Source organism: Cololabis saira, chromosome 4 (assembly GCF_033807715.1).
Source record: "Cololabis saira isolate AMF1-May2022 chromosome 4, fColSai1.1, whole genome shotgun sequence".
Classification (NCBI taxonomy): domain Eukaryota; kingdom Metazoa; phylum Chordata; class Actinopteri; order Beloniformes; family Belonidae; genus Cololabis; species Cololabis saira.
This window is the reverse complement of record NC_084590.1, coordinates 4,253,542-4,276,160: the sequence shown is the minus strand read 5'-3', so window position 1 is coordinate 4,276,160 and position 22,619 is coordinate 4,253,542. Positions and strand designations below refer to the sequence as shown.

The window sequence follows — 22,619 nt, the reverse complement described above, 5'->3', positions numbered from 1 at the left end:
ACAACATTGGAGTGGACTACTAAAAGCATAACAAGCAGGAGAGCGGCGGTCACAGCAATTCCATCATTGTCCTTCACAGCTGCACAGCTAACTGCAAATACTTACTTGACAACCTCCACTAAGTGAATGGAAGAATGTATGGCTGGTGCCAAAGCAGCTGGGAGAAGATTCAGAATCAGCATACAGGACTGTCTCAGAAAATTAGAATATTGTGATAAAGTCCTTTATTTTCTGTAATGCAAAAATGTCATACATTCTGGATTCATTACAAATCAACTGAAATATTGCAAGCCTTTTATTATTTTAATATTGGTGATCATGGCTTACAGCTTAAGAAAACTCAAATATCCTATCTCAAAAAATTTGAATATTCTGGGAATCTTTATCTTAAACTGTAAGCCATAATCAGCAATATTAAAATAATAAAAGGCTTGAAATATTTCAGTTGATTTGTAATGAATCCAGAATGTACGACATTTTTGTTTTTTTTTAATTGCATTACAGAAAATAAATAACTTTATCACAATATTCTAATTTTCTGAGACAGTCCTGTACAGTAAGTTGTGACTTCACTCCCCCTTGTGTCGGCTGCAGCCAGCCCAGCCAATACATGCCTCCCCAGCTGGGAGGAAAGGGAAATCTACAGAAACATTTATTTATTTTTTTGTGCAGGCATTTTTCTCCGTTTTTTCTATGAACTGTTCAGATACTGGTGAAATAATGTAGGGGAGAGTAAAAAAGTGAAATATCGCATCCCAAAATCACACTGCAAGGCTGGGCTGTGTCACATCTCTTTGCAACTCTGACAAAAGGTACATTTTAACTCTAACTCATTATTTTCTCATTTGCATCTTTTCACCAAACTCCTGTTTCAGTTTCACTTATTGTTTTGAAATCCCACTGATCAAAGCTAACAAATGTTTGCCTTTAACTGTGTTTCCTACGGCCAATTATTTCACCCGACAAGCGAACTTAAATGCAGGCAAAAATGTCAGAATTATGTCAGAATAATGCCTTAACAGTATTTTTCAAAGCCCAGAGATCCACGGCTGCACAGCTTTAAAATATAATCCAATATAACAAGTGTAGGATAGCTGCTCTAAAGGAAATATGTTCAAAAATACATATGTTATTACATATGTTTTTCTAGTTTTATTAGAAACACATTTTCTCAACATGTTGAATTTATACAGTGAATGGTCTAATATGCAAGGGAGGTCACATAAGTTTAGGTTTATTGAAACAATAAAAGACATACCATGAGGGCTTGAAATTCAAAGAGATGTAGCAGCTAATCGCTGCAAATTTGACCATCAGTTTTTAATAGTTTGGATTTTTCTTCTTTGAAGACACAAAAATAAAACCTAAATATGTTATATTAACAATTTTATGAATGCATCATCAGCAGACTAAAAAAACAATTAGAAGTCAATTGCTCCTTTGAACACTTAGTTGGTTTCAATACATACTGTGATAATGGTGCCTAGCACTTTAACAGCATTTGTGCTATCTTTTTAAATTTGGCAAATATCTACTTTACTTGTGTTTTTAGCAGTTTTTTTTTCCTTTTCTGTAAACAACATCTTGTACAAACTAGCACAGTGAACCACAACCTCAGCAAATGTGTTTTCATCTCCATACAATATAAATGAAATCAATACAAAAGTTTGGTTGGTTGCTTGGAACATTTTTATGTGAATCAAGAGGTTCTAAAACATGGTTGTCAAGACTTCTGGACTCCTGAATTAAATAGGTTACGTAAACAGTTGACTGTTCTAAGTCCCGTTTAGAACCCAACAGAGGACTTTTAGAAGGTAGACTTCATCTCAACATTTCAAGTTCATTTTCATTTTCAATAAAGGGTTTGCAATCCATTGAGGGTTTAACTGGTTTTTTGCCTTTTAAAGGCGGATTTCCTCGGGTTTGGTGGAACTTCTGAAACCAAAACAAAACAAATATAGTCCACGTGAAAATGTTTCCTCTGGCCTTCAGAACTGTACTGTGAAAAAGGTTAAGTGTCAGTATGGCAGAGCCTTGATCGGCAAGAGGTCTGAGGAGCTTCTGAATAAATAAGGACACGTCCAGTTTCTCTCACGTCGTCTGAATGCCGCTTCCTAAAGTGCCAGGTCAGCACATAAACAACCCTCAGCTCCTTTTCTTTTCTCTGTAAAGCTATTCAAGTCTTTGACAATAGCCGGTGATGTTTTCTTGTTCGGGACTTACTATTGGAGTTTCAAGAGTGGGCTGTTTTTTCTTTTTTTACAGCACACCGGTATGTGTTGCAGGGTTTGGTCGCAGTGATGGGGCACCGACAGGAATCAGCAGGAAAAAAAACAGGGGTGACCCACAAAGTCCAAATAAAAGGAGAATGGGGTGTTCATTTAGCAGTCTTGCCTAGTTTTGCTTTTCTTTTTTTTCTCCTTTTATTTCAAAGTCCAGTTTTTGGATGTAACGTAGGTGAGGAGTTGAAAGAAGCAGTGAAAAACACCCACTCGTACAATACTGAACACAAACTTTTAGAGAAAACAAAAAGGTAAAATGAAAAAGAAATCAAAATGAAGAAATAAATAAATAAATATAAAAAGAAAAATAACTTTTTTAATGGCAATTCCCCCTAACCCTGTCAATTTCCTCGTCCCTTCTTCTAGACCCTTAGCCCCCCAGTAACACCAAACCGCCTCAATCCTCCGCCACTCGATCTCTGGCCAGTAGAGTCCGCGCTGCGAGAGAAAGCTACCACACCGTTCCCTCGTTCATTTCTGAGGGTTGGTGAGACAGGTGGCTGTTGTATCCGCTGCTGTTCAGCGACAGTGAGGTAAATGGTGGGCTGGGGCCAAAAACCTCTGATGAGATGCTGTGCAAAGGCCCCGGGATTCCAGGCTCGGGGCTCGGCGACTCCCCCGGGTGGTGGGACATAATGTCAGAAAAGCGTTGTACCTCACTGGAGGGGTGGTGGCCCGGCAAGGGGTGGTCCATGCCTCCCAGGGGGGTCCCCGTGGGGCCTGAGGAGGGCACGAAGGGGAGGTCAACGGGGGTCTGGGCCTGCGATGACGGAGGCCCCTGAGGGAAAAAGTCATAGTTCCCTCCTGGACCGTAATACTCGCTCTGATAATCTGCTGATCCAAGAGGAGAAGAATGAGAAGAAATCAGCACTGGGCTCTGAGCGAGAACAATGGATGAGCAAAAATAATTCCAGGAATGTCAAGGAATTCATTGAATATATATAGCTTGATTTGTATTTGGGAGAGAAAGAGAGGGAGACAGACAGAGAGAGACAGGGAGAGAGAGACCCTTGCCTTGCTACATTAGTCACAGAGCACATTACACTTAAATCAAAACTGCAATTGGGTGGGGAGAACAACGTGGTCACAAAATTAATTAAAATGGGGGCCATTTCATCAGCAGTTCTGCCTACTGAGACTGACTTTTTTCAATTCAGCAGAATATTATTGGACTCTGCTTCAGCAGAAAGGACATAAGCCCAAACACAAATGAAACCCAGTGAAAATGATCGAATATATCAAAGCATTTAAAGATAGAGTTGGTGTTGCTATTAAATCATTCAGATGTGGGTGAACTATACTTAAAGCAAAACTTCCTGTTCACTTATTTCCCCAAAACCCCTTGATAAGGTGACGCAAACCCAATAATGTCAAATTTTCTAATTGCACTTTTGTTTTGTTATAAATAAAGATACAAACTTGTAATATTAAGCAAGAATAGACAATCTCATTAAATGTTAACTATTTTTAAATGCATGGGGATATCTTTAAACAGTCATAAAAAGCTTTTCTATGACATAAAGTGCGACACTCGGATGAGATTTTGAAAAACATTACTTGACTACAACATTAAACACTGACATCAGACCTCATGTCATTTTCACAATAATTAAATTGCTGTTCTTTTCTGTATGCAAAACCAGCTTTTTCCCTAAAGCCATAATCGCCCTGAACAAAATGTAAACGTCTTCATGTGCAATTACTGTTTTTTTACCATGCAATACCTTTTTCCCGGAGTATCTGTGCAATATTCCACCACATGTGTAAATATGTGTAATTATCTGGATCTCAGGTCTTTGATTTGACTATTTTAAAAAAGGCACCTTAACTTTTTTATATTATTTATATGTCTTGTATCTGTTTGCACTGTTTTACACTGGAAAGGTGATGCTGCTTTTAATCTCACTGTACCCATGCATAGCGACAATAAAGTATTCTATTCTATTCTATGGGGGAAACACTTTAGAGTACATGAAACTATTGATATTGACTTTAACCAGAATAAGAGTCCTACCTCCGTAGTAAGAGAAGGGCCCGTTGGGGATGAGCTCCCCGGGCTCCAGCCGGTCCACCAGGGTGCGCATCCTCCGCGGGCTGCGGAAGAACGCGTGCCGCCGCGCGCCCAGCGCGCTCAGCTGCTTCATGCGCCTCTCTTTGGAGCGTCGGTTCTGGAACCACACCTGCACACACACAAATGCAAACATATATACTCCCATGTATGTACACATATCTAATTCCCGCAAGCTGCTGTCGCCATTTTGACTGCATGCCAATATTCTGCTCAGAGATTAAAAAAGGAGAGCTAGAAATGAAGAGGTGCCGGGGATGAGGAGGGTCTGAGAGAGAGGTGCTTAGCTCTGAATACATATCTAAACAAAGACAATTGGATTATTTTTCAAATAAGTCATGCAAATAAACTTCATTGTGAAACGTGATCCCTCGTTCAAAGGGAGAGGTAATTAGTTTTTATATTTACCTTGGCACCTGCACCTACTGGCTTCACTAACTGCTTTTCTGTGTATTTTACGGCATGGTATGTTAAATCCGCAAGGCTGTGCGGTGGAGAAAACTGCGCCCAATTAACGTTTCAGGGGCTGGTGTGGCACCTAACACCCCAGCCCTTCCCAGCCCACACTCCCCCCAAGATCTTTTAGCCCTCCACTTACTTCAACTGCACACTATACGGCAGGAGAGGCTGAAAATCTCCAATTAATACTTAATAGGAGGGTTGTTACCAATATATTACCGGGCCTTGGCGGTTATCATTTCCTCATCTATCGACTGGCTTCATTTAATTATGCCCCCCCCAAAGCCTCCTCCCCCCACCCCCACCCTCCACATTCACATGTTAGATAGCCTACTTTTACTTCACCACTGCCACATCGAGAGTCCCCTGCAATTCCGAACCTTTTGCGTCTAAACGTTAAGCCGAGACCTTAAAAAAAGAAATAATAATAATAATAATAATAATAATAATAATAATAATAATAATAATAATAATAATAATAATAATAATAATAATATCGACACAAAAAAAATCTAGAAAACCGCATCTAGAAAAATCTACAGATTACTAATTTCCTTTCGCAAAGGAAACTTTTTTCCTTGATAATGAAACCAGAGACTATTACTATTAGGATTTGACTAAAACCATTTCAAAATACAAAAATATGATACTAATAATTACAACAATAATAATAATAATAATAATAATAATAGTAATAATGATAATACTCTATCTTGTTTCTTTTGTACCTTCATTCAGTTCTTATGTATACTTCAGAGGGGTGAGGAGACAATCTGAAGACCCTTGAAACAGATTTCTCCTCTTCCACTTGGCTGGAAAAGCTCACAGCACGGCTAAATGTGGTCGCAAAACGTGTGCGCAGCTCCGCGCCAGCACCCCCAGCGCTCCCAGCGCTCCCAGCGCTCCCAGCAGCCGGCGCCAGTTGGCCACCCGGCCCCGTTGCGCGCGCCAAGAATCAAAAATACCCATATAAATTACCCCGTTTCCAAATGAACCTCATTCGCGGGCCAATCTTTTTGCTTTAATGAATTCAATGTGACCGTGCAGTTTGAAGGGGAGGGTGATTCCTTTTTAAAGAGGGGGTAAACGCATGTGAAAGGTGGGAGTGATCATGGGCGGGGTGGGGAGGTGGGGTTGAGGGGGTGACGGACAGGACACCCCCCACCCCACACCAAAAAAAAAAAAAAGAAATTTGGGAGGAGGTCTGGCAGCCTGGCAGGGACGTGTTTCCATAAAATATAATCTGTTACATCACACCTTTCAGTGGGTGCGTAACGCCCTGTAAAACGGAAAAAAGCGCGCAAGAGCGCACCGCTCCTCCACCTGTGGGTGTCTCTGAATTCTATTTCCATAATTTTGGACCTATTTCAGACAGATTCAGAGGAGCACTTGGCTTATCAATGAACCATTCTGAGATGAAACCTAAAACAGAAAGGAGAAGGGGGATGTTTGCGGGGCTCCTTCACCTGGATCACCCGCATGTTGAGGCCGGTCTCCTGCGCCAGCTGCTCCCGGATGTGTCTCGTCGGCTTCGGCGTGGCGGCGAACGCCGCCTTCAGCGTCTCCAGCTGCTTGGCCTTGATGGTGGTCCGCGGGCCGCGCCGCTTCCCGCCCAGGTTCTGGTCGTCGTTCTCGTTGTTCACCGTCTCCTTGTCGGACAGGGCGGCGATCTCCGTGTCCTTTAGGACCACGTCGTCCTGCAGCTGGTCCTGGGAGTCCGGGGATAAGCTGGGGTCGCTGCATGTAGTCACTGCAACACATTCACATACATATCATCAGAAACCAATAAAACTCCCGACCTAACTTCCCCAAACTGTCCTAAAGAGCATAATGTGAAATAGTCCAGAAAATGTCATCTTGTTCTTTTAATTTAGTTTCATTTATTCCATATCTTCACTCAGAGGAACACACTGTGAGCACATTTCATAAACTCCTAGATCTGCTCTGTTGGATCCCGTTTCAGAGGTGACAAATCTGGCACATGGAAGTCGTTAAAGCTACACTAAAAGGCTTTTTTACCTTCAGCCCATCCCCAACCACTGATGTTTGAAAAACAAATAACTTTTAAACATCCTGTTTGGATACAGTCTCTGAATCTGCACATTACAAACAACTCGGTTCATTGACGGTACATTGAGCTCAGTGAATAACTGCTTTGCTCCAAAACACATGTGCCGCTTGAAATGTCATCTTTTACCAGGGAATGAGTTTCGAACCCCCTACCGTTGATGAAGTAAACGTTTTAGAAACAGGAAACAAATGTCTCACTTAATCAGAATCAGAATCACGTTTATTTGGCCAAGTCATGTCAGACAAAACATGGGATTTGATTCGGTTCTTATCGCTCACTCTACAGTAAATAGGTAAATATAGACAGATATAAATATAAATAATGCTTTAAAATTGGTGGCACGGATAAAATGTAGAAACCCTGAAATGTCCCTGAGCTGGTAAGAGAGGTCAAAGTGGCTGTCAAAGGTCGGCGGGGACTAAACCCCAGCTGGAATCACGAACCAGTCCTTCCCCCAGCATAACCAGCAATTATGGGTTTACATTTATCATCCACAACTAAGCAATGAATTATTATTATTTTTAGACATAAGAACAGCTCATTTTATTTTATCTTATAGCCTTGTTCCCATTACCCCCCCACCACACACACACACAGTTACACACACACCCGGGCGCGCAGCGCTGCCTCGTACCTGAGAGGAGGTTGCTGTCTTTTACGCTGGCGTTACTTAGATAATCGTCTTTGCAAACAAATTTGTTCTCGTCTATGATGTAGAGCTCCTCGCCGGTGGAGAGCTGCTTGTTGCACATCATGCAGGTGAAGCAGTTGAGGTGGAACACCTTGCTGCGGGCCCTGCGCACCAGGTCGTTGGGGGAGATGCCCTGCGAGCAGCCGCCGCACTTGGTGCCGAACCGCCTGCGGGAGGAAAAACAGCAAAACCAGCAACAGTTACAGCCGAGATCACGAAACACACGCACACACATCTTACTAAACGTGTGATGAACTTGCTATAACGTCAACATAATAATGGCATTTTTGACGAGACGACGTAAAACAGACAATAACAGACGTGAGGCTTGTATATTCATGGGTTCCCCGTACATATCTATCCAAAACGCTTTTAGGGCTTTTATAAGCGAACTATTTTTTAAATTATTTTTGTTACATAAAAAAGAAATTAAAGAAATACAGTTTACCCCCATTCCATGTGGTTTGCAGTGTCGAAGAAAATAGTGATCCAGTTCCTGAACTTTACACTATTTAAAAAATAGTCGGCCATACTAAAATACTTATTATAACCCTTTATGGCAATAATAATAATAATAATAATAATAATAATAATAATAATAATAATAATAATAATAATAATAATAATAATAATACAATATTTTGAGCACCTACTTTCTATTTTTAATTTTAAAGAGATAAAGAAGCGTAAATGTGCAATATTTTTCTTTCTTCTCTATCTCTCCACAGCTGGATCTATGTCACCTATTTTGTTTATATTGTTTTTACATTACCATCCTCACAATATTTGCCATTTAGTTGTTTCGACACAACTTGAACGTACGCGCTTCAGCTCTGCTGTTGCGCAGCAGTTTTAGATTTTTAGTAATAAAACTATAGCTCCATCAAAGATTTCACCCTTACATGTGTATTCAGCGCTGTGCACTTATTGTTGACCGGGGTCGTCTGTGGTTTGTATTGTCTGCGGACTTGATCTATTCAGCAAGTTTACTATTCAAATCCACTTATCACGTCGCGCTCAGCCGGGCTGGGCAAACACAGCCCGGGCTCGGGTTTGATCCTGCAGCTCCCCCGGCCGAAACCACGCTGCTTCCAGAAAATAAAATCACCCAAGTGTGATTTCCTCATGTTCCTGACAAACAGGCCGCTTTTCACACCTGTCTGTGCCCAGAGTGAGAGCACACGCGTTTACTTGCTGATGTTGCTCCTTTCTTGTTGTTTTGCATAAGAATCCAAATTAACAAGCTTTTAATTACTCACTGCTAATCAAAGCTTATTAGCTCCAAGTCCTCTCTCGCACCCGCAGGCACGGACAATTCCGTTTGTTTATTTATTTAGAGGCAAAGAAAAGTGGATAGTTGGAAATAATTAACAGAGAGAGGCGTAAATAAGCCTCAACAGATGTCCTGTTCGCAGCTTTTTTGGACTTTTTCATCCTTCATTCTCTCTTATACATCGGTTGATTCTAATCAAACTACAAATTTAGGTTTTATGAATTACCTTGTTTTGGTCAATGATAACGTTAAACCTATAAAAGATAAAGGACGAAAAAAGAAACAGATTTTTCTGCGCTAAATTTACAGAGCACTATAATCATTTTTATGAATTCAACGAGCTATTTATTTCCACCTAGACGTTGATATTGTTTGCATGTACTTACTTTTGATTCTACTATACTTTATCAAATTGTACTGGCTCATCTGTAGTTACCTGTTTACTTTACTGCTTTCTAAATCCTGCTTCCTCCCAAAAGATTAAAGTCACATTACAAAACAAAACCACTGGGTGATGAGTTTTTTGTGCCATGCACCTTTTTTTTTTTCCAAGCTTACCTAAAAAAATCATTTTTGCAGTATAGTCTTCCCTCTCGAGAAAAACATTTCTCTGTCAAATTACATTTGCACTCGCAGCACTGCACGCACTTGACGTGCCAGGCTCTGTCCAGCACGTTGAGGAGGAATCGGTCCAGGATAGGCCTCTCGCAGCCGGCGCAGTGGACCATGGCTTTGGCTGGGCTGCAAACCCCCCACAAACGCTGCACACACGCTGCACGCACAAATCAAATCAACAGTGCAGGCCAAAGCATTGACCGAGTATCTGCTTTTTCTCTCCCCTCCTGATTCGCTTGGAGCTCCCGAGTTAATGTGCGCGAAGAAAGAAGAAGAAGAAGTCAGTCGATCACAGATTTTTTCCCCTGCATGCGTGCGTAAAAAGGATCCGGTCCGGTCAAAAAAAAAAAAAAAAAGATGATAAAACAAATACAACGGGGGAAAAAAAGGAAGAATGGCGATCGTCCTCACGGGTGTTAAAGCCAAAAGAGGTTGCGGGAGGAAAAAAAATAAAGCCAGTCCTTTGATGGGTCCGAGACAGAATTGTGGCAGGTTTGGAAGCGTCGGGCTCAGCAGAGACGAGCGGAGCCACTTTGTTTGTCCCTGCGCTCTTGGAAGTGAGGCATCGGTCAAACAATAGCGTCCTTTTGGCAGTCACTGGTGGATGAGACGTCTAATAAAATGCTTTGAGATCAGAGCTGTCACGCAACAAGACGCTCGTCGCTTATATATAATTCAGTGTGCTTTGACATGGCAGCGAATCCGTATCCACTGGCCAAAAAAGAAAAAAAAAAGAGAAAATGTTTTGTTTTTTTTTGTTTTAAAAAAAAAGCCGCGAGAAACCAAATCACACACACCAAAAGATTTAAGAAAAGAGCATTTTCCCCCTCTGGCTCTTGTCAGGTGATCCTGGATGTAGGGGATGGATGGATGGGGCGCGCTGGCGGCTCCTGGAGTTGGTGTGTGAGGTTGGGATGCCCCTCGGTCTCCGGCACCGTGCGTGTGCTGGGGATGCGCCGGCTCTCTCCTGTTCACTGTCTTGCTCCTAAAGCTCCGAAGCCAGCCTTATTCCCAACCTTCTGACGTCAGGGCGCGGCCGGACCAATCAGCGGCGCGCCACGCGAGAAATCACCGAGCCTTGCCCCATCATAACCCAGCGAGGTGCTCTGCCTGCTATTTATGCCACACACTCAAGACACCAATTGTCAAGAATTTCCCTGCAAACTGTCATATGTTAGTGAATGTGTTTGGAGGAAGAAGCAGCCGCGGCGGAGGGTGCGGGAGCGCAGGAGGGAGAGACGCATCACTTTTTTTCAGCTGCTGAGCAAATTGTCTTGTGGACATGAGGGTGGACTCTGAGCAGGAGGAATCTGAGCAGGTAGATACAGATACAGTGGCGTGTTCGGGATAAATAGGCTGGAGCAGGCGCACAATACAATACATTGCGCGCTTCTTGTTTATTCCAGATAAGTTGCGTTTCTTCGGTAAATGACGCACAAACCGAGTGTTGTTTTTTTCCCATCTTCCTGGAGGGTTTATACGTGAATTAACCATCTGTCCATGAGAATATCGAGTGCTTAGCAATTGAAAAAAAAAAGTGTTTCCACAACGGGAAGCAGTACTGTTAAATGATTGAGATGAGGACTATGGAGATGTGATGCGGATCCGTCCCCAGCGGTTAACGCCAGTCCCATTCGTTTCCACTTGGATGCGATGGAAGTGAAAGACGAGGAGGCTCGAAAGTTGACAGCTGGCACAGCTGAGTGTGTCGGGAACGCGCCCCAGACACCTCGGACTATTCATCTGAGATGTTTCCAATCCACTCCGAGTCCAGCTCGGCCGAATAACACCAGTCCGACAGCAGTGTCCTCTCACATCAAAGAGATCACTCACGGCTTTCACTGAAATGATTCACAGGCCGGAAGTATGGGATCATTTTAACCCTTTTTTTTTTTTTGCTGTTGATTGAAAATAGATTGTTTAGGCAATCAATGAAGTATTGCTGGTTGAACAAATTCGTCTAATTAAATTCATAACTTAAGTTCTTCTTCAAAACTTTCTCTCCTGGCTTATCAAGATAAAATGGTTTAAATAAATTTAACAGCAATTAAAAATTTTGTATTGGTCGTTTTTGTTTAAAAACATTTATTTCCTCCTTTAAAATAAGATAATTTGCTGCATTCTTTATACTTTTACGCAGAGAAGTGACTCAATAACCCGCCAGCGTGGTTTTCTGCACATGTGCTGCTTCTCATGCAAACCTCCCGCCTCCATCCCTCACCCCCATCCATCCCTCACCCATCCCTCACCCTCACCCATCCCTCACCCCCCGGGCGTCTGGGGAGCGGCCCTCCACCAGCACATGTGCTCATGTGTTCCTGGCTTGAAGAAAAACACAGATAAGGCTTCAACACTGTATCTCTTCTTTTCTGCTTTTCCTTCTCCTCTCCTCTGGTCCCGTGTTTCCTTCCATTTTCTCCTGCATGCGTTTTCTCCTGCGTCCACACCTGAGCATCTTTTGATATGCTTTTTTCCATCAGATGAGAGAAAGGTCACGGAACTGCATCACAACAGCGAGCCACGTTCCCCCAACGCTATACAAAACAGTTACTGCGTAAATAAGCGTGTCCTTTTGGACAACAAAAGTAACTTTATTTATACTTTTCTCGCATTTACTTTCCACGGAATCCATCACTGCCGCCCCCAGAAGCCATGCAGTCTGAAACCTTAACAGCCTTGCACCATCACACAAACTAAACTCAGCATGTAAACAAGAAAAGTTGTTGTTATTTCCGTGTGCAGAAGATGCCTTGATAGTGTGTCAGTGGGGATAATCTGTGGCTGATTTAGAATAAGCTAGAGAGAGAGGGGGGAAAAAAGCCTGCTCAGGGAGGCAGATTAATCCACGAATAGAAAAAAAATTCAAAATATAGGCTTAAAAATATCTCAACTCCCCTCCAGGCAAAGACACTATTAAATGCAAAAAATGGCTTTAACCTTACTACTGTAATCCTTTACAAGCAATATATTTTTATTCGCACCATATTTTCATTCTGATGCAGGCAGAAGTTGTAAATTAGAATTGTGCTCCAGCCTCTGGGTTCAAGTTTAAGAAAGCACCCCACCCCCCCTTTTTTTGTATATGAATCTCAGACTGTAGACGTGACAACATCAGGCCTCGCGAATGAATGAATGAATGGAACAAGGAATAACCAAAATTGAACTGGAATGTGCTTTTTAAAATGTATTTATTTATCTTTTCCCTCCGTGGAGCAGATATATTTTGAAAGCACCAATATCTTTTGTGTATAATCTCTCACATCGTTCCCCCCCAGTGCGTCATTGTGGACCCTTCAGGTCGCGATAGCCCGGTTAAGAACAAGGATATTCTTGTATCGGGGCCACGCTGCTGTAAAAGTAGCCCGGGAGATTTGAGGTTTATGAAGTGCAGACAAGTGAACTGGTACACTGCGAGATAATTAATCTGAGATAATGAATGAGGCTGTGAAGATGCATGCAATCATTAATTCTAATCATGACACGTTTATTTGTCTCTCCTCTGCTCTCCAGGCTCAGTTTAGAGACACAATGTCACCACAACAATGCATGAGGGACACGACTCGGGGGAAGGAAGGAGCACCATTTTGGAATAAAAGGCTCAATCCTGAAACGAACAGGTGATGAAAGGGTTTCCAGGGGAAACGTGCTGGAAATTGGAGGTTTTTTGGTGTTGCTGTGAGATCTACAGATGCAATATCTCGGCCGCAAGTGCTCAGCTCTGCTGGTCTAAACGTTACATGTATTTATTTTCTTTTTTTTTAAAGAATAAACTGAAACAAGCGTTGACATTCGTGATTCATAATTCATAATACGCATTGGCCATTCTGACTCATGAATATTACTTCTTTTTTGAATAAAATCTATTCAAATTCCGTCAAGCTGGCTCATAATGTTTCGTATCTGTAGAAATCTAAAACAAAACCGTCAACGTTTCAGCTGTGGCTAAAAGAAGTTAAAGGTGTTATATGAGTATCCATAGGCTTATTTAGTGGATAGTTTTTTTTTTATAGTAATGAAAACCAGCATCAAAATACAAGCATGTAATTAAAAGTTGCATAAGATCAGATGCTTCAGCGCCCTCTCACGCGTTACAATAAAGAATAGAATAAAGCGTTATAGGGCGCTGATTGGAAGCAAATGTTATTGTTAACTGAGAATATTGACGTTTAGGATGAGATGTTGTTTAAAATTATTATTTTGCTCGTTTCATTCCTGCCGCACCTCATGTTACTCACTAGGAAATCGGAGCAGAATTGACATTTTTCGCTGCATAACTGCGGCAGTGTGTAACACCAGCGCACACACACACACACACACACACACACACACACACACACACACACACACACACACACACACACACACACACACACACACACACACACACACACACACACACACACTCCCAGTACACCGGCAGCCAAACATATGCCGACGTGAACTGGACGTGGATTATTGAACCAGCAGCAACTCTATGCAAACATTTTGCAGACTTCCCAACTCGGGCCGGCCTGCTGAGAGAAATCCGATGGGATTTATAGATCATCTCCCTACAGCTGTCCCTTCTCAGTCGGTTACACCCTCCCTGCACGCACACACACACACACACACACACACATGCACGCACGCACACACACACATGCACGCACACACACACATGCACACACATACACAAGCATGCACACACACACGCACATACTCCCATGTTTGGTCCGACCTCGAGCTGCAGTCGCTGCTCCGTCCTCCGCTCTTCATTTACTCACAGACAGATCATATGAACGGGAGGATTGAGTCCTCGGGGTGAGGAATATCGCGGGACTCCGAGGTCACTCACAAAACAAGGCCAACCACCGAGTCCCGCTCGCTCCTCTAGGGGGCGAATTCCATCCGGGGAAAGTAAAAAAGACTACAGGCCAACGAACGCGCTAGTAGTATTATTATTATTACTGCTCCTGTAATATTCTTTAATTCCTTTCAGCATAACGCAGCTCCATCTCTAAATTATAAGTGTCATAACAATAGCGGACACTGGACACATTTTGAATTGGCCTTTCAGCAATATTCAATTATTTATGGGAATTTGAAATTAACTTCCACATCAGGAAGCCACCGTGATTTCACTTATTTTGGGACTTTAAGAAAAATTAAAAAAACACGCGCATAAAATGATTCTTTTTCGAGTTGGAATTGTTTCACGCGCTTTAAAACAGTAAAAACCCGTTGAAAAACAGAAAATTAACTCAAATTCTAATAAACTCTGTGTCACTTCTTGTTTACAACACGTGCCAATAAGGTGATATGCTTCTTTTATCCTTTATTGCGATTCAAAACGAACTAAAGTAATATTGGGAGAAAGAAAGAAAGAAAGAAAGAAAGAAAGAAAGAAAGAAAGAAAGAAAGAAAGAAAGAAAGAAAGAAAGAAAGAAAGAAAGACGCACATTTTTCACATTTGCAGCGCTCCCATCGCCTCGGTGAGAGTTGATCTTGGGAAACAGCCTCCGACGCGGTTCCCCCCAGTTTAGATTAATGGTACTGTGCGATTATTCTGCAGCAGGGGTGAAAGGGCTGGGATCGCTAATGATTATAATATAATGTGCGGCGATAACCACTCCCTCTGAGATATTATCGCCCGCTGGCCAAAGCTCGGGGGACGGGCTGCATGGCTGCAGAGCTGCAGATATCTGCTGCCGCCGCTGCAGCTGCCGCAGCCTATTTCTAACAACGGGAATAAGGAAAAAAAAAAAAAAAGAGAAGAAGCCCGCAAGCGTGGAGAGCCGGAGCTCTGCTCGCTGCTGATACCTGCCTTAAAATATACAGCAGAGGACAGCGGCCCATTACTGATATCACCCCCCCCCCCCCCCTTCTCTGTTTTTAAATGATGATATAATGAAGACTCAATGTAGTGAAAATAGAACTCAAAAGTGCATGACCTGAGAGTCGAATTTTGGACTTAAAGGAAAACAGACGAAGGAGGAAACGCCTTTGTAAGGATGTATTTGTTATTGCGAACAAACGTTTTAAATGAATTCATTCTTACAGGGATATATGATTTAGGTGTCTAAACGGTTTACACTGAAACAAACCTGGTTTTCAGAAGAAAAGGCGTGTTTGCTGGAGTCGCAGGTGCCAGTTACACAACTCTCACTTTATTCTCCTTTTCATTTATAAATCAACGTGAGGTGAATGAAAAATAGGTCATTTCTGTCGTGGATTATAGTGGCTTTTGTTTCGTGATTTTATGGTGCTAAATGTTGCACTTTGATTGTTGTATTTGGGGGGGATGGGGGTCGGGGGTTGGGGGGGTTCTGATCAGGACTCCATCACTCTTCTTGTGAACTGCTGCAGGTGAATTTCCCCCAAAGTTCTTACCTACAGACGTTGTCGATTGTTTTATTTATAACTGTAATCGTAAGTAATTGTTGTCCTAATAAAAACCTTTTCGTGGTCTTTTAGGAACGTTCAAGGAAATAAGAAAAACTCTTCTATTAATTATTGATTTCGCTTACATATGCCCAAACGGCCCTGGATTAGCTTTTTATTATCATTACTTTTCTCTCCAAATGGACTGTTTGAAGTCGAAAAATCCTTTTAAAAACAACTACAGGCCTGAACAATAAGTCTTACAAATACAAACTCGAGGAGAAACCATGCTAGGGTTCTTTTCCCAGCCCTTCTCTCTCAATTGAGCTGCAACACAAATACTGATTCTCATACGGAAGAACTGCCCCTATCCTCAGGAAAAAAAAAAAAACCAACAAAACAAAAAAAAACAAAAAAAAAAACAACGCATTCAAAATCAAAGAGGAATCAAGAAGCAGCTTTGTATCCTTTAAGGAGGCGTCAAACTTTTCCAAAGTCAATTAAGCTGGAAATCCCCTCATAATTATCGGCATTTACTGATCAATAACAAACGCCTCCGACGTCTAAATGAAAAGAAAAGACAATCCTAGTGTGAAGGAGTGAAGGAGAGGAAGGAGAGGAGGAAGAGATGGACTGATGAGTGATGCTGCGGTGCCGGACGGTGCGTCGTTCCCTCGCACATCCATCTTCATTGGATCTTTTGTGTTGCGCAAAAAAGGAAAAGACGCACATAAGGTAAAGCCCGCATCAAAGCCGCGGCTTTATTTTTATATCCAATAGATCAGCGGGCCGACAAAGCTTTATTTTCGCCAAGAGAGATATATTTTACCTCTGCCTTACGGTTTTATGTTAGAGAGGTGTCAGCTGCTGGGAATGGATGGCTAATGCATAGGCAAAGCGCTGCTCGCCAAGGCATGCGGCCGTCGGGGGGGATAGGGGGGGCAGGGGGGTGGGGGGAGATTTAGGGCCCCTGGGGGCCCCAGCACGGGGTAGCTCAGCACCAGGGGCGTTACAAGCATCTTGTCTCGTCGCAGTTGGCACTATACAAGCCTGGGCTTAAACATGAATTAGCCACGACACGTCTCAGTCTTGAGTTGTGCCGATCATTTCTGTTTTTTAATGATAATATTCATTATTATTAGGCAAAGCAAGGGCAAGGCAAGTTTATTTGTACAGCACAATTCAACACAAGGTCATTCAAAATGCTTTACATCAACATTAAAAGTGGCAAGACACAATTAAACAGTAAATAACAAATAAAATGAAATAAAATGATAAGAAAAGAGGTAAAATAATAAGAAGCACATTGTTAAAAAGTAAGGGCAGTAGAGTACAGCAGGTACATCTCATTCTTACAATGGTAAGAATTATGTTTCTATAGGGTCAAAACGTACAAAGACTGGGTCAAATACAGTATTACAAAAGTAATCTGTAACAATTCCTACGGTGAATTAAACCAATTGGACAATTCTATGTCACAGTGCCTGTTTCCAGGTCTTATTTCACAAAACTGACGAGAATTGCATTTCTATATGGTCAAAACATACAAAGACCGGGTCAAATACAGTATTACAAAAGTAATCTGTGCCGATTCGCACGGTGAATCAAACTAATTTGAATTATTATTATTATTTTTGTTGCAGTCTTCACTGATACAGCCAACTCTGTTTATGATCAGCTTCAGATAATGCATTCATAGACCTTTGTAAGTAAACCTTTGCACTTATTCTCCTTTTCCAGAACTTCATCCAGGTATCCAGCCCTGACAGCTTCTAATTCCAGGAAGGACGTACAGATGAGAGCTAAAGTCCGGCCCTGCCGGCCAATAATCCAGTGCTGGTCCCAAACTCTACACAGTCCCCGTCATCACAGCTCCATTTGCAAAGCAAAATTAGGTGCAGGTGAGATTTGAAGTATAGAAAGATACACTTGAGGTGGTACAGTTCTTCATCTTGCTGTTTCTGTATATTACTTTTGAGCCAAATAGAATATGATTGGCTTAAAAATACCACCGGAAACCCACCAGTACCACCCATATTTCTGCTGAACTACATCTGATTTTAAACTGACATTTAATGCATTCTGTCAGAGCTGAGGAGGAATGGTTAATGGCTAAAACTAGAACAATACATACTGTACATGCTATGGTACCCAGCCAAATTCATTGAGAGCACATTTTACTTTGAAAATCAATTGGACACTTTCACATTTTATTGGCAAATATATAGAGCGTAGAATTTTTTAAATACATTTTTATTGTATGTTTCTAAAATGTATAATCCACTCCACATATAAACCTCAAGGTTGGAACAGACGTTTATTAATAACAAAATCACAAACGAAATGGCTAATATGACACATTTGTGCAGAACTCCCACTGATTCCAAAATGTGCAGACTCAAGTTTTGACGAGGGTCAGCTTGTGATTAACTCCACCGTTACCAAGGTGGGACATTCATTTTGCAGTAGCCAGATGTTCAGATTAATAATAAATCATTACAATTTTCTTTGCATTGTTCTGTAGGAGTGACAACACCAGAATCAAACTGTTGTCATCACAAGTGAGAAAAATGTTCCACAGCACCGTACACACTAAAAACACTTTAGTCAGAGCAAGACCTGTGTCAGGTGGAATGAGCCTTTTTATATATTTATAAATTCATGACCATCTGGGGGTTTTAAGCAGACTTTAATTCATGACATTATTTTTTACTTTTATTAAGGTCAAGAACACTAATTCTTTCTGTACTACAACCATCTAGTAAAGTATCAGGAAATGCTGATACTATTAAAATAAGAAAATTATTTTGCTGAAGGATTATAATATGATTAGATAAACAAATAAGAATGTGTTTATTTCTATATTGCAACTTTACTTCCCTCATCAAAGGTAAATTAAATTGCCGTTAGCCGTGTGTGATGGACTACAAGTTCAGCTCGCATCGTGGCATCTGTAAAAGAACAGGGTTTGCAGTGCTTTACAACGGGTTTAAACTCAAAATATTCAGAACTCTTGGCTTTAATGGACAGTTCTAGCATCCCTTTAGTGTCTCAATTGTGCTTCAAAGCCGTTTATTTGCTATTGTGATAATTTTACGTTGTCATTATGAATGTAGATAAACACACTTGAAAATCTTGAGTGATGATACAAATTACATGCAGGTCTTTACAAAACAAATCGTCAAAGAACTGTCAATGAAATCTTGCCATCGGTATAATTTGGCCTCATCCAGGACTATTAGCTTGTTTTTAAAATATTCTATACTGTTCACTTCCTGACACAAATACAGGTTTCGTGCTATATGCAGCAAAGAGTTAACAAGATTTACAATGCTGCTCAAAACACAGGACTCCCCTGCAATATTTTCCCCTCATGCTAAATAGAAATCTTAAGAAGTAATTGGAATTTACTACATACCTGAATAACTGCATATAAATAAGCACACATTTCATCAGGGGGTTCACTGACACTGTTTGGTCGCATAACAGCTGCCGCATACATTATAATACACAGCAAATAATCTTATTTTGCTGCAGTCTTTGCTACATGCATGGGATTCCATCCAAATTACAGAGGATTCAAACAAGCGTTTTCAATTTATTAAACCTATATGGGCAACATTTCATTTTAATGGGACAATTTATTTCTGGGAAGGGATTATCAAGGGTTGGAGGAAACCGTGGCAGTGTGTAAATCTGACAATGTTCATCTCATTTAAAGGCAGGCTGGCTTGTGTTGGTGGGGTTGGCTGCAGGGGGAGCGTTCAGGTGCAGCGTAAAGGACCTCACCCCCTTCACGTAACGTCTCCGGCTGAAAGACAGAACCAGCTCATTGACTTTGGACTCTTCCCCCAGACAAATTCCTCAATTCTCAACACCTTTATGAGCCTGCATGCGCATTCCGAATTTGGCGGAGGCTGGACGCAAATCCTCTGGATGGGATTGGCAGTCATGCCCCTGGTCTCACTGCCAGACACGCGCGGGATGGAAAGTGGCCGTCGACAAGGCGACCCCCCCCAGTTGAGAGGGCTCAGCGGATTTGGAGATAATGACATTGTCGCCGCTATTAAGATTCACATTAACCGTCTCACCACACGACCCCGTTTCCCTTTGTCCTAGACCTGTGTCAAAAGTCTCATTCTGGCTGTGGTGATATCCAGGGCTGGGGAAATAAGGTGAATATCAACCTCTATTATTTCTGAGAGGGGTAAAGACAGTTTGCCTGTATGTGAAAAAAAAATATGGGTTATAGGGTTATAGGGTTAGATTAATCTATCCTATTTAGAAAAAACAAATCTAGTTTTATGAAATAATGACAATTTTTTCCCAACACCCCAGTTGATACAGGTGGAGAGTTGGGGTACGACTTGGACATCAGTCTAAAACAGAACGGGTCCAAGTGACCTGCAGGGTTGAAACCAGAAACTTGGGCCTGCCCAAAAGTAAATGCTTTCTGGTATAAAATCCATTCAGAGTTAGTGATGATTTTTGGGTCCGATTTTGCTTTTAACTGGGACGAACTTCTTTTTGGCTTTGCACACTCTGTATCTCTGGTTGTGGAATCAACATACCTGTTTGGTTTGCTAAGTGTAGCTGCGCCAAAAGCTGTTACCAAGAAGTGGCTTAAGCCAGATTCTCCTTCACTAGATGATTGGTACGACATCATTTACGATATCTTTGTAATGGAGAGGATAACGTTCTCTATGAAGCTGCAACAATCCAAATTTGAAACAATCTGGGAATATTGGAAAAGTTATATTTCCCTGAGACGCCCTGCTTTTGTTTGAGATGTATTTCATTTACCCATTTGTCTTGACATAAACGTTTTTTTTTTCTCTTGATCTTAATGAAAACACCCCTATTTTGTTCTTTTTTCTGTTTGCAAGAAAAATAAAAAAAATAAAAATGGATCGCAGTAGAGATTTAATGCAGGTATGCTTATTTTATGCTGCTGTAATGTTTGTGTGATTCCGAATAATAATAATTAAAAAAAAAGAAACCAGAAACTTGTTGAGGTCACTTGTTCTTAGTCAATGTGTCATTATGCCGCTGCTATTGAAAACACTTTGTCAGAAATACAACCCAAAATGTTTAAATTGATGACTTCTCTTTCCTTTTTCTGTCTCTCTGCCTTTCTCTCTCTCACACACAGAGACACACGCACGCACGCACGCACGCACGCACGCACGCACGCACGCACGCACGCACGCACGCACGCACGCACGCACGCACGCACGCACGCAGACTAAAGCGTAGGTGCCTCCCCTGCTGGCTCCCAGAGCTGTGACCGTGGGAGGGACGCCAAATTGTTTGTGTTTCCCTGTGTGGGTGCTCTGCAGCGGTGGATACGACCATGAGAACAACTGTTTCCCCGTCTGGCTTCCGGCTGATGGCTCCATCAGGTAAGAGCAACAGGGAGTCTGACAGGGGATGAGCTCCACGCCGCACGCGTGTGCGAGAAAGTGTGTGAGTATATTCACGTTAGCTGTAACGCAGGGTTTTCAGGAGGCAAGGACTGGTGCTGTGTGGGAGGATTTCAAAAGCAATTGGAAGAAAAATACAATTTCACTGAGTCATTAAGAGTCATTTAGACCAAAGATGGAAAAAAAAAATACAACTCAGAAAATAATGCTTTAGGTCTTAGAGGAGACATTATGTCCTTTTTCAAAAGCTGACATGATTTCCTGAGATCTTAATGAAGTGAGGGAAATCTTTTGGTCAAACCATAGGGAATATCTCATCTGAACTCAACTAAACTTTATTTATAAAGCACTTTAAAACAACCACAGCTAAAAACAAGGTGCTGTACACAAATAAATAAAACAACACAGGAACATAAGACAATTAACAAGAAATAAATACTAAAATAATTGTTTTTAAAACTAATTAAAAACAATAAAACAATTAAAGCTGCAAGCAGCGATGAACAGGCCCTCGCACTCACGGCCACCGCCCCCATAAGCATATCAGAAATGACACCACCCACGACTCTCTATGTTAAACCATTCAAAAGTTATTGCAGAAAATCGGAAGTATCACATATCGACCAATCAGAAGAAGGGGCAGGGCTAATTCATGCCAATGAAGGTCAAGTACTCAAAACCGAGTCAGATGACACCACCCGCAAGTCTTTATGTCAAACCATTCAAAAGCTATGGTAGAGAAAACTTTTCTAGGGGGCGCTGTTGAGCCATTTTTGCCACGCCCATTAATGCAAACCATTAAATATCAAATTTTTCGCCAGGCCTAGCTTGCGTGCAAAATTTGGTGACTTTTGGGGCACGTTTAGGGGGGCAAAAAGGCCCTCCTTTTGTCAGAAGGAAAATAAAGAAAGAAGGAATAACAATTCCTACAGATACAATAGGGCCTTCGCACTGTAAGTGCTCGGGCCCTAATAACTAAAAACAAACCATAAAAACACTAAAATAGGAGCAGAGTCTCATGCAGGGTTGAAAGCCAAGGAATAAAAATGGGTTTTAAGACGAGTTTTAAAAATGGACAGTGAGGAGGCTTGTCTAATGTTTAAAGGAAGCTCGTTCCATCATTTTGGAGCGGCAACAGAAAAAGCTCTATCCCGATCCAGATCAGCTGACCTGAGGCACCAAGCAGGAGCGTGGGGGGGGAGGAGCTCAGAGAGGTAAAGCGGGGCCAGACCACTTAAAGATTTAAAAACAAATAATATAATCTTAAAAAAGACTCTAAAATGCACAGGCAGCCAGTGGAGGGAGGCTAGGATGGGAGTTATGTGCTCCCTCTTACGTACTCGGGTTAAGAGGCGAACGGCAGCGTTTTGCACCAAC

At 41.7% G+C, this 22,619-nt stretch overlaps 1 protein-coding gene across 2 annotated transcripts; it reads right to left on the bottom strand.

Annotated features, from left to right (window-relative positions):
- Positions 1 to 1,218: 1,218 nt before the first annotated feature.
- lhx1a (LIM homeobox 1a) lies at positions 1,219 to 10,423 on the bottom strand. Of its 2 annotated transcripts, none has more exons than XM_061720166.1 (5): positions 9,403 to 10,423; positions 7,515 to 7,738; positions 6,276 to 6,559; positions 4,297 to 4,462; positions 1,219 to 3,116 (listed from the first exon to the last, which is right to left on the bottom strand). In XM_061720166.1, exons 1-5 carry the CDS (start codon positions 9,570 to 9,572, stop codon positions 2,734 to 2,736), a joined length of 1,227 nt encoding a protein of 408 aa, XP_061576150.1. In that variant the 5' UTR covers positions 9,573 to 10,423; the 3' UTR covers positions 1,219 to 2,733. The 2 variants fall into 2 exon arrangements, with proteins under 2 accessions (XP_061576150.1, XP_061576152.1); XM_061720168.1 differs by having other exon boundaries at positions 1,219 to 3,113.
- Positions 10,424 to 22,619: the final 12,196 nt, after the last annotated feature.

Coding starts and splice junctions, on each gene's coding strand:
- lhx1a (XM_061720166.1), bottom strand. CDS start 9,572: ATGGTCCACTGCGCCGGCTGCGAGAGGCCTATCCTGGACCGATTCCTC. Junction 6,560..7,514: donor AGACAGCAACCTCCTCTCAG/GTACGAGGCAGC, acceptor AATGTGTTGCAG/TGACTACATGCAGCGACCCC. Junction 3,117..4,296: donor GCCCTTCTCTTACTACGGAG/GTAGGACTCTTA, acceptor CTCTTGGATCAG/CAGATTATCAGAGCGAGTAT.